Source organism: Bombus huntii, chromosome 2 (assembly GCF_024542735.1).
Source record: "Bombus huntii isolate Logan2020A chromosome 2, iyBomHunt1.1, whole genome shotgun sequence".
In the NCBI taxonomy this organism is placed as follows: Eukaryota; Metazoa; Arthropoda; class Insecta; order Hymenoptera; family Apidae; genus Bombus; species Bombus huntii.
Genome location: NC_066239.1, coordinates 573,499 through 585,742, shown reverse-complemented (window position 1 = coordinate 585,742; position 12,244 = coordinate 573,499). Strand labels below are relative to the sequence as shown.

The following is a 12,244-nucleotide window of genomic DNA, read 5'->3' as shown; positions in this document are numbered from 1 at the left end:
TCTCTTTTTTCTGTTCTTTTTTTTCAATATTATCGCCCGATCGTTAGAATATAACGATTATTATTAAGTTATGTTATAGCTACCAATCGATTGGAAAACTTGGCACATAAACATAGAATTATAGAAAAATTGGTTTACGTTCAGATAAAAATTTAATTTAGATTTAAATGTAAGATAGAATACGAGAACAGCGGCCTAATATCCATTAATCATTCACAGTGCGCTATATTTTCGAATTATTTTATGCTACAGTAATGATCTGTGAATTGTTACATTAATGCTATTATATTGGCTATGGCTATTATAGTTGAGATTGTGATTTTAACGATGCGAATTACAGAAAATGTGGTTTTGAGAAATGCTTATATTTGTAGGAAAGTAACTCAATGACTTGGAATACTTAATTGAAAAATATAAAGATAGAAATGTATAAATAGACGAATAAATATATATATTGAAGAAGAATGAGAATAGTATTTAATTGTTGCATGGCACTAATGTCGCATCAACGTCGACGGTCGCTATTGCCATAGCCATAGGCACTAATGTGGCAAATGATGACATTAAATCACTTTGCTATTGTAAATGCAAGTTTTTGGATTTTCGGTATTTAGGTAAACTTGTTTTATAATATTAAGCAGAAAATATTATTTAGTAAAAGTAAAAGTAACATGTAGTAGAATCAACTCGTTACATTGAAAGTGATCTAAATGATCATTAATAAACCAAATATGTTTTATTGTTTATATGCTGCTACATACTTCTACATTCTATGCACAGAATTTCTTATTGTTATAAATGTAGATATATCTACTTTATTCTATGGTATTCTTTGCTTTTAATAAATTTTCTTAATAACAGGAATTTGCTTCTGCATCTTATAAACATAGATTTAATAATGCTCGTATTTTTTTAATAAAAAATTTATATATTTAATAATATTCAATAATACATTATTCGAAACAAGTGTGCCGTAACGAATAACGAAAACTAGCAGTAACGAATAACAAAAACTTGTATTAGTATACAAAGAGATCCATTGCTAACCTAATAATTCACAGAAATTGTTTCCTCTGCAGAAAAGCACTCGTTGATCGATGAATTTCGACGATAAAGCAGTATTACAACATTTTCTAAAATTTTCTAAACAATCACGGAGTTGTTTGTTATATTTATGTACATAAACGGTTATGCAATAAAAAGAAAGTTCGATATTCGCGGAACATTTGACGCGTGAGATTGTATGCTTGGTTCAAAATGACATATATCGTGTATTACGGTCGATTTAAGGATGGGGGCACGAGTTCATGCACTAACATTACGCGTTAGCAAGATACTGGTTTTTGCCAATCTTCATCGGACATCCCCTGGACGTGCAATCATTCATCTGTGACTCGTCTGTCTCATCGTTATTCGTCATCTCATCGAATATCTCGTGGGAATCAATTTGATGCCTTATCGTGAAATTGCTAGATGGATGCTTCTTGCGCGGACGCCAGTTCTGTGATCGATCCGATTTCACGAATATTTGTTCCCTGTGGCGAAGCACAGCCGTTCGTTCCCATCATCTTTCCACTTCCCCTGCAGTATGCCTCGAAAAAATTGAAAATTACGGTAATAGTAAGGTGTGTAGGTATCTATAACATAAGACAATAGATTCCTATATAGTTCCATTTGTTTTTAATATCAATATTCAACTTAATATCGATTATTTAATTTGGCTCAGAGTTTGATCCGAAAGCGCTTGTATCGAAATTTAAACGGAAAGCAACTTTTTGTTTTAAACTTCGATTCAAAGAAATTGTCCATTTTTAAATTTGCTACATAAATGATTTTTCCTTTCGTAATTTGGTTCTAAAATGATTATTCATTATTCATCTTTTAAGTCGACTCGAAAGCTAAAGCGATTATTCGCTTTGAAATTCGATCTATACTGTCTCAAATCTAATTCGAAGGTAATTCTCGATTTTTTCAAAAATATCAAACACTCCTAATAGGAATATTCCAAATTTAACCTCGTGTTCTTCCTAATGTGATCCGTGTGGTTTTTCGAAGAATAACCGATTAACAGCATCCGTATGAAGGAAATCATATTCTTTATGTAGCAGAATCAATCATCAGGTAAGTGAAGCTGGGAACAGTACGATACGATGATCCAGACATCGTGAAAGGAGCGTTGCATCTACATGATGACACGATGACTCATGCGCGGTTTCCGTCATCGTTGTACGAGTAGGTATATGCACTAACCGGACAGGTAATGCAAAGAATCGCTCGTTTTGACGTGATGGAAAGAGGCAGAATCATCGAGAGGATGTTATTTCATTATAGTATGTTGATACTTTCGATGCTTTATTCTCGATCGAATTCGTTATTTTTCTTTTCTTTTTTTTCTTTCTCTATACTTGTATCTATATAATACAGACTGATATGAAAAGAATAAGGTACGATACGAATCGTGTATCGATCGTTGAAGTATTTATAAAGAATTGGAAAAGAGTTTGTCCCTAGTCCTGACCTACTGACCTTCTGACATCTAATTGTAAACTACATGCTTCTGTTGATTTAAAGTTTAAACTAAGCTGTTGCGACTCATTGCTGTATACTTCTGGGTGTGCTCATCATTTAGCCTTAGCATGTTTCACGAAGATGTTTCTGCATCTCTGTTGTTTCCCAAGCTTAACACATGTACCTCTTGATTTTTATTCCGAAAATGGCTTCGCTGGCTTTTCAAATCATTCCAAGAAACTTGTTACGTTCAATCTATTGGATTCGTTTAACTTTGTTAGCTTGATCATACTTAGAGCTCGAGTTTGTTTTTTTTGTACAGTTGAATAGTTCAGTTTACAAACTATAACGTTTCACAACATTTTTCAACTTATCTTTAAATTGTCTCTAACTGATTAATATAAATTGATTCACGGGATATTTAGCTACGATAACAAATGTTAAATTTTTTTTTCATCGAGTTAAGAAGTCTTATCTACACATAATTGTCTGTAGATACGTGTATACTAATTCAAATATTATAATAAATCTCCGTGTCTTTAGCTTGGTTAGATATCGAATTGTTATTAAAAAAAACTTTTTAACAGTTAACTTAAAAATATGTTGGATAATAGAATAGAATAGAAAGATCAACACATCCACTACGGATCCAATATTCATTACCTATCTACGATACTGTAGACTGTAAGCTATTAGTTAATTTTCATGTAATACTTGTCTGCAAATCTTTTCTATAATTTCATGATTTTCAATTTCACACTGAACGCGTTATTATCTAAGTAATCCTGAATTTTGTTAAATTCTTTGAAACCTGACAGATTACAAAACCTTGACGCGGAACAAATAGTTTCAAAGGTACTAAATGAGAAATGAAAACATTTATAAAAACAGACAGTGACAAAACAGTAGAAGATTAAAAATGAATTTAAAACTTGGCAACATTCTATTTACTTTCGTTAAAAAAGATGTGTATTGTTATTTTATATTAGATAAGTATAATAATAGTAAAAAATTAGAAGGTCGAAAATTAGCGATAAAACTATGGTTTGAACGTTTTATGTTTCTTGGAGTGATCTGTCGCGTAAATGATTCACTATAAAATGATAATGAAGTATTTGTTGGGGAAAGTGCGGTCGGGTGGCGATGACACGGCGTGGGTCACTTGGAAAATGGCCTTGATGATAGCAATGCCAATATGCGTGATCTGCGTGGTGGTTATGGTCATTTATCACGTGCGTAAGACCCCAGAAAGGCCAGGAAATAGCGATGATTCGCAGGAGGCACCAGATCGACCCATCCTGGGTGGTGTTACCATCAGGGATATGCTGGAAATGACTACCAGTGGTAGTGGCTCAGGTAGGTCAAATTAAAGTTCTATGTATATTAATCAAACTTGTTTAACTTTCGCTATGCACTAAATTCTATATTAATCAAGTTTCATTTTTCATGTTCACTATGTACCTAGCAATGGATATTTTATAACTAAATCAGATTTGTCTGCGAAAATAGATGTCACATTTAAATTTGTTTGCGTTGCTGAAAAGATGACTAGCGTAAGGAATGCGAGCTTGATTGGCTGTTTCGTATAAATTCTACACAATCATAAAGATAGCATGCGTATTGGCCGAAAGTGTCACATATATAAACAAAATAATACAGAGGAATACCATCGCCTTGCCCCCATCGCGCTAGTCTTCTTTTCAACAGTGCACAGTACATATATGTATATCGAATATAATTGTAAATTTAACAATAATTCAAACAGTGGATTGCTACCAGTTAGTCTGTTACTTCTTTTTATTTTACACGACACTCCATCTGGACTATAGTTGTATTGATATTAATTTCAAATACGTACATTAAAGTCCAGATCGAAGTTCCGACATTTATTTATATTATACTTTCCAAAAGTATATTTATTTCTTAAAAGTGTATTTCTTTCACAAAATTTCTTTGTATTGTAAACTGTAAACGGCTTTCAAGTGTACCAGGCGTGATGGCTATTCAATATAATCCAGTTACGATAAAATGCTGCGTGTGGTGTGGGCCACGAAGAGATTAAACTGTCCTATTATTGTATCGTATTCTGTTTGAAACTCATACATTTTTACATAGAGAGTTTAACTACGAAAGGGTTTAATTATGTTGTTACTGTATCATATTCTGTTTAGAATTCGTAAATTTTCATACAAAGCACATTATTAATGTCGTGCACACGAGAGTCATTTTCAACTATACTGAAATTCGTGTTCTTCAATGCCCATCCTCTCCCAAGTAGGCCTGCCGCTTCTGGTACAGCGAAGCATAGCCCGCCAGATTCAGCTGGTGGAGACAATTGGAAAAGGTCGCTTCGGCGAGGTCTGGCGTGGTCGTTGGAGAGGTGAGAACGTTGCCGTGAAGATCTTCAGCTCGCGTGAAGAAAGGTCTTGGTTCAGGGAGGCCGAAATTTATCAGACGGTTATGCTCAGACACGATAATATCCTCGGCTTCATCGCAGCTGATAACAAAGGTGGGTACAAATTTGCATACAAGTGCATAAATATCGCGTCGAATTGGAATTCGAACAGTTTTAACTGTCGGTTACTTCACGACTCAACGACTAATTTAACGACTTTAACCTTTTCGAGACTAACGGATAATAATTACTCGTTAATATCGGATAGCAACGAATAAGAATTGGTTGCTAGATTATAATGAACATATTCCTTAGTGTTAAGTATACATACTATGTATACTACATAGTAGAATTAAGTTATTATACAGTCAAGCTTTTTTCAATAAATTTTCCCTTGTAGACAGGGAAAGGAATGTATTGGATCTTCATATGGGATTATGATTATAGATATTATGGTTACTAAAATTTCCACATATCATGTACGGTGTAGGTATCTGATTTAGTAAGTGTAGCAATTTATTACTAGTTAATGCTTGTGAATTAACCAAGTATTTCATATATTCACTATACTTGTAAATTTTTCGCCCGATATAAGCTTGCACTACTACGGTCTCAAAGATAGCGTGGCTTTTCTTCGCTAAGAAATTTGTTATTAACATAAGTGGCTAGATCTCCAGTAGCGCTGAATGATTCTATTTATCTTAAGTCTTCGACCGTTTTTAATGCCGTATCGGATTCAGTTCCCTGTTTTAATATATTTTAATATTAGTATCTATTACTTGCTTATTGGAGCTTTTTAATGGTTCTAGTTATTCCATATTTAATGGAACTCTGTCTCAGGTTTGGGCAGGAGATCAGAACTCTCATCAGGTTTGGGTATGGTGTAAATGGTTAATGAGATTGTTCCCATTGTCTGTATATTCTTTGCCTATTTCCGATAAATTTTCTAAAAAAACTGCATAGCTGCAAAGAGTTCAGTGAAAATTATTTTGGATTACATTGCTTTATTATCTTAATTGAATTCATAATAAATTGATCAATGTTTGGTACCGGGCATAAAATTCGAAACTTGCTCCTGAGTTTCTTTTTGGTAAGTTTCGCCTATACGTGACAAGTGATATGATACTTGCGAGGTTCTCCTCATTGCCCATAGCATGAATTATCAGATTGAACTTGGATTCGATCGATCAGGAGTATCTGATAAGATAGAATTAAAGGGTAATGCGCGTCTAGTTTTTGCTTTGGCCGATAGGAATGTGATTGTAGGTATAAGGGATGAGGCATTGTTCATTAGATTTTTATCTGTTCCGCTCGATTTATTATTTATTTTATTGCTAGTTTGACTTGTGTCAACAGTTGCTGGAAATGTAGTATTTGATTCTGAACTTCTTAAAGCATCTGTTTAGCCTTATGTACATATATTATGTATATATATCCTCTTGTATAGGAAGGAAGTATGTAAGATTCCCAGAGGATATGAAAGTCCAGTAGTTCGTATTATCAAATTGAATTTAGAGGACCTCAGGGAATTTATCAGTATCATCATTTATCAGTATAAAAACCTGTCATCGGGAACTCATGATATGTGACAGTCGTTGTTCGCTTAAACGAGCTCTCAGAAATGATATGGCAGAGTATGGTTTCAACCCTAATTTGTGTAGAATGTCAACTATTAAAACGTAAGGAATAATCTGAGGGACATTCGATAAAATGATCCTTTCTATTCTGTTAATTAGTAGTCTAATTTCCAACTCGTTGTTATTGATTTTGATCATAGGGCGTTTTTTATGACGTTAATAACTATAAGTAGAACAGAAAATACAGGTTTGATTTTTATTTTTTTGTCTTTAAATAACATTAAACAAGGAAATAGATATCACCGATGGTTTCCTTTACTCGAGTAACACCAAATTAAAGAAAGACTGTCTTTCTAAACTATAGCTGCCGAGATAATGCGATTTTTTCCATGAGTTACAGTTTTCGCGCGATCGCGGTTCCGGTCGAGTCAACAACGACGCGTTGAGCTCTCATTGTCAACAGCCTCGTTCGCTACATTGAAGGCCTCTAATCGCCTGCTGTGTAAATGTGTTGTAAATGTTCATTAATTAATTAATCTTTTATAGTCATCCAATCAATACGAAAGGATCCACATATAATACAAGTAATAAACTGTAAAGCGACGCCTGTTTCATTTCCTAATGTTTCGCATTGACGATTTTTTGAACGAAGAAAAATAGATCTCTGTCAGTACCTAGTCAATAGTCTAAATCCTAGAGAAATCCTTTTTTTTTAAATTACATGAAATGATTTTCAGAAATTGATAGAAACAAATTCTACTATGGTAGGATAAAAAATGTAAAAGTTATTGCATTTTACAACTAATAAAAAATGATCGTAGCTGTATTTTAGCCAAGAGTTTGAATGAAAACATCTTGCTCGGTTAAATATCAAAATATTTCCCGTTTCGTAAGTTGAAAAATTGATTGTGCGAAAATTAAGAAACGGATCGATTCGAAATTTGGTTCACTACACGTAGTTTGATACGACTAATACTAACTTACCACAGATCCTCGATATTTTAAGACGATTTCACCTAAAATTATAAAGGATTTAAGAAAAACGGATTTCTTCGCATCTTTTACTAATTTGCCATCTAACAATTGGATTTATCGTAACGTAACAGTTAAAATTTTACATATATTTATAATAATTTTATTAGCTACAACTTTTTATTGAAACTTCTCACGCACGACAAATTGTTTCCAAGGTACAAAGTCAAGTGTAAAAAAAAGTCTTTTTTCCGTTTAATTGATATTTTTTTTGTGAAACAACGGAGGTAAAAATTGTATGAAAACCGCTTATTTTGTGCAAAGTATCGTTCCGAATCATATTATGCAAAAACATTTTTATTATTAATTTATTCCTAAAGAAATATTGAGTAGGCTGGACTAATTGTAATTACACATATGCATATACATGTACAAAGCAACCTGCACGCGTGTACGCGCTGTGAACAACCAGATTTTAGGCTGTATGTAAACTTCGCGTCATTCGCGCAATACGTTCACCAAGCACGACTGAGATGCGTCGAAACCATCCTGAGTAAAGAGAGAACTTTCAATTTAAATTCAAATGACCTAGATCCGTTACTCTTCACTAGACATTGTAAGCTAAACTTAATAATAAAACCAGTGAATAAATATAGTCAGAGAAAGCAAAGAATATGTTTCTTGCTTGTTTTCACTATATCCTTTCTATTGTTCTTTGTAAAGGTGCCTACAATACGAATCCCTCGATTTATTGGAATTTAAGCAAACACTAATGTATGCGACATACATATTTAGATTAAGAATAATCCGAAATACAAGTTATGTCTTTGTTCCTCAGATAATGGTACGTGGACCCAGCTGTGGTTGATCACAGATTATCACGAGAAGGGTTCGCTGTTCGATTATTTGAACAGATCGACCGTTGATACGAACGGTATGATCAGGATGGCTCTGTCGATTGCCACCGGGTTAGCGCATCTTCACATGGAGATCGTCGGCACGCAAGGGAAACCAGCCATCGCTCACAGGGATCTCAAGTCGAAAAATATCCTCGTGAAGACGAATGGCACATGCGCGATCGGCGATCTTGGATTGGCCGTCAGACATGATGTAATAACAGACACCGTCGATATCCAGCTAAATAATCGGGTGGGCACTAAGCGGTACATGGCACCTGAGGTAAATTATAAATTTAAAAAATTCACATTTTACCCATTCGCTTTGTTTATCGAAATAGCCAAATGTGAGATATATTGAAAATATTGAATTCTAATATATTAGGTTGTCCCAAAAATTTCTTTCGTTTTATAAGGAAATAATAGATGCGCAACATTTTTCGTTTTATTCATTTTGTAGTAATACAACAAAATGGATCATACATAGTTCAATAAAATAATATAAAACAAAAGATGCTGTATTTATTATTGCCTTATAAAACGAAAGAAACTTTTAGGACAACCTGATATATATATATATATATATATATATATATATATATATGCGTATATATTATTATGTACATATACGTATACATGTGTATATAAAAATACGACAAATTTATATTATATAACTTATAAGTTATATTATATAACTATATTATAATACTATAAGTTATATAATATAACTCATATAATATAATATAACTCAACACATGTTCAAGTATTATAAGCATATAAATAGAGGAATCCTTATTCGTAAATTGAAAAGTAATTATGTTATGGAAATTTCTATTTCCATTTTTATTTCTGTAATACATATCAGATTTGAAAATATATTTTTCGTACCCTTGGTTCTGTTTTTATACAAATCTTTCTTACACCATTTTCATTTAATATAATTCAGATAAGAAATTCAATTTCTTTTCCCATACAATTTAATTTAGATTTAATGCGATTCAAATGGTGTCTTTTTCCTAAAAATATCAGTACGTAACCCAATCAAAGATTTGTTTCATCTACTGAATATATATTATAATAAGCAATTTGCTTTGGACATTTCATAGATTTTTGAATATCATATGCATTTTGATGTTTGGAAACATCTCATAAAGGCATAAATACTCGCGGTTTATCGATTGTTATTGATTCAAATAAATACGACAAATTTTTCCTCCCTTAGAATTAACGATGACCGACCTACCTCGCAATATTTCAAACTTAAAAAAATTTTGGAGAAGTCGATATTTTCTTACATATGCTATAAAACACATTTAATCGCTACTTTTGAGATTGGTGTTTGGCATGGAAGCGGGAAAGGCAGCAAAGTTAACTCGCTGGTTCTCAAACTTTTCGCTACGGAGAAAGCCCATTTTCATTCTCCTCTTGAAGAGTGCGGTTGCTGAGAATTGTTACTTCTGCTTTTAGGTTCTCGAAGAGACGATAAACATGAACCACTTTGATTCCTTCAAGAGGGCTGACGTGTACGCTCTCGGGCTGATCCTCTGGGAGATCGCAAGGCGATGCAACGTCGGCGGAATTCACGACGAATATCAGCTGCCGTTTTACGACTTGGTGCCTTCTGATCCGACGATCGAAGAGATGCGTAAGGTTGTGTGTACCGACAGACAGAGGCCATCGATACCGAATCGGTGGCAGTCGATCGAGGTACGTGCCACGTGCTGCTTCTCAAAGCTTCTCAAAACTTCTACAAAGCTCTGATCCTTGCGTTCTTAAGAAAAGGGTTGAGATTACGCCATAAACCTCACTTCGCGTTGTGAATTTGCTACTGTTTATGTTCGGGCTGTTCTACGTAAGACGTAAATAAGTCAAATCGTAGGTTTAAAATAATAGACAGCAGAGTAGAACTATTTTATTACATATAATTAGCTATCAGATACATAAAAGGAGTTTTCTGATTCTCTTTACTACTTACGATTTTTCATTTACATAATACAAGTTTACGTTCATTTAATCCGTAATCAAGCAGTCTGTTAGGTAATCAGTCAGTGGCATAAATTATTCTAATAATGAGTCTTATTTACCCGCAGCGCTGAAAACATTTTAACTGTTATTCCACTGATCACTCCTAATAATTTTAAAACAGAGGTTGGTTATTATAAGTGTTATTATAGTGTTATGAGTCGGAGCTGCGAGTAGTGCGAGAACCCGGCAATTGTATTTTATAGAATGCGGATTATATATATATATATATATATATATATATATATATATATATATATATGTCGGAGATGAAAGAACACCGGAGTCTGTAATTGAACAATTGTAGTTATTCAATCCGATTGTAATTGTTCGAGAGTTGTGATAATGAGCTTGGGCTCGAGTCGACAGTCAGTCGCCGAACGTAGCCGCGGTCACGGGATGAACGCTTTGTCTAACAAAGGTATGGAGTAATTCTGTAGCTCTCCTTAAAAGAAATATTTGTGGCGACACGCGACAGTAAACATTCCAGCGGTTTCTGTCCCGTGGCTCGCCATACGCAGACCCTATTCTTCGAGCAAGATGATTGCCAAATGTCGATGCGTCTCCGGAGTACATGTTCAGCTAGCCTGAGGGCCCGTCATAAATCTTAGGATTTAGTTGACTAAAGTCTTTCAAACAAACAGTCTTTGTCCCAACTACGGGAAGATAGGAGAAACCTATTTTTCAACGAACGGCGTCTCCCACTAGCAACCTCGAGGGCGGCTAGCATCCTTTTCTAACCACCGATATGGAGATTGACCAATTAGCAGCAACGCCAAATTCCGTCACCTTCTGAACGAAGGCTATCCTCAACGAATCCGATGATCTCGTGTCCTCAGACACACACTATCATAGCTTTCCTCTGCAGCATCATCGCGACGGAGAGTCATTCTCTCGTGAGGTCGTATTAGTAAATTACTTAGTGTCTGTACGCTCGGTGGATATTCCAAGTTTTCGCAAAGAGTCCGACTTAGATTATTGTGAGCACGTACATCTATCATCCCGTTGACCGCGGATTTGTTATTGAACCTAAGACCAACATCACTAGTATCGCGAGTGTCCAACCGCCGCGGTTGTTTGTCGAGTCGGTAGTATCCATACTCGTATTAACAGACCGTACCTTCGTTATAACCCAACGATGGCCGATTCCAATGACGATTTATCAAACGCCCACAACCCTATTCCTGACGCTTCTCCGACATATATATAATCCGTATACATATATACATCCGTATTCTATAAATACCATAAAATAAATGTAAATTGGTTAGTAGGTAAATACACGGTCAAACGTGATACGAAATCAGGACGCTAGGACTGTTGTTTGCGAGGACGAACCTGACGTGAAGGAACCTGTAAGATGCGGACATAGGGAGTCATGAGAAATATTAGTATTGATTCTGTGTTTTGTTTAAGAAAAGTCAACACAATTTGAGTAGTAAAATCGTATCATGTGGGTAATATTCAACTATCTTTGTGAAGGATTGCAAAACGTGGGTATTAGATCTAAAACAATTAGATTCGAATTTCGAACCCAGATATGGATATTATAATTATAATCAGAAAGATTATTATATGTGTGATTATGAGCGTGGATGCTCGATTTTGACACACTGGCAGTACGGTAACTAGTGATGCCAAATAGAATCAAATGATCAAACGAATTTACCTGAGGTGAGGTTCGCTCGTAATTGTATGAAGAGTTCCGTCCGAAGATATTACAAATGCAGTCTCCTTCTTACTCTTTAGTCGTTATAACCTTCGGAGCGAAAAAGTCGCTATCCTGCCCGCCACTTCCGTTTACGCTCGTCGCTCTTTTGGATTTTAGTAGATCTAAAATTGTAATTTTAATCTATCGAACACGGAGAAAGACA

General features: G+C 34.6%; 1 protein-coding gene across 8 annotated transcripts in view; it reads left to right on the top strand.

Moving 5' to 3' along the window:
* Nucleotides 1–12,244, top strand: part of LOC126873472 (TGF-beta receptor type-1-like) — a 79,455-nt gene that overhangs the window by 52,900 nt on the left and 14,311 nt on the right. For 7 of the 8 annotated variants that reach the window (XM_050634379.1, XM_050634351.1, XM_050634389.1 and 4 more), the window contains 4 exons: nucleotides 3,637–3,864; nucleotides 4,784–5,017; nucleotides 8,291–8,631; nucleotides 9,816–10,055. In XM_050634379.1, the coding sequence (XP_050490336.1) occupies nucleotides 3,637–3,864; nucleotides 4,784–5,017; nucleotides 8,291–8,631; nucleotides 9,816–10,055 (1,043 nt within the window). The remainder of the gene's footprint in view (nucleotides 1–3,636; nucleotides 3,865–4,783; nucleotides 5,018–8,290; nucleotides 8,632–9,815; nucleotides 10,056–12,244) is intronic. The other variant, XM_050634359.1, reaches the window with a different exon arrangement.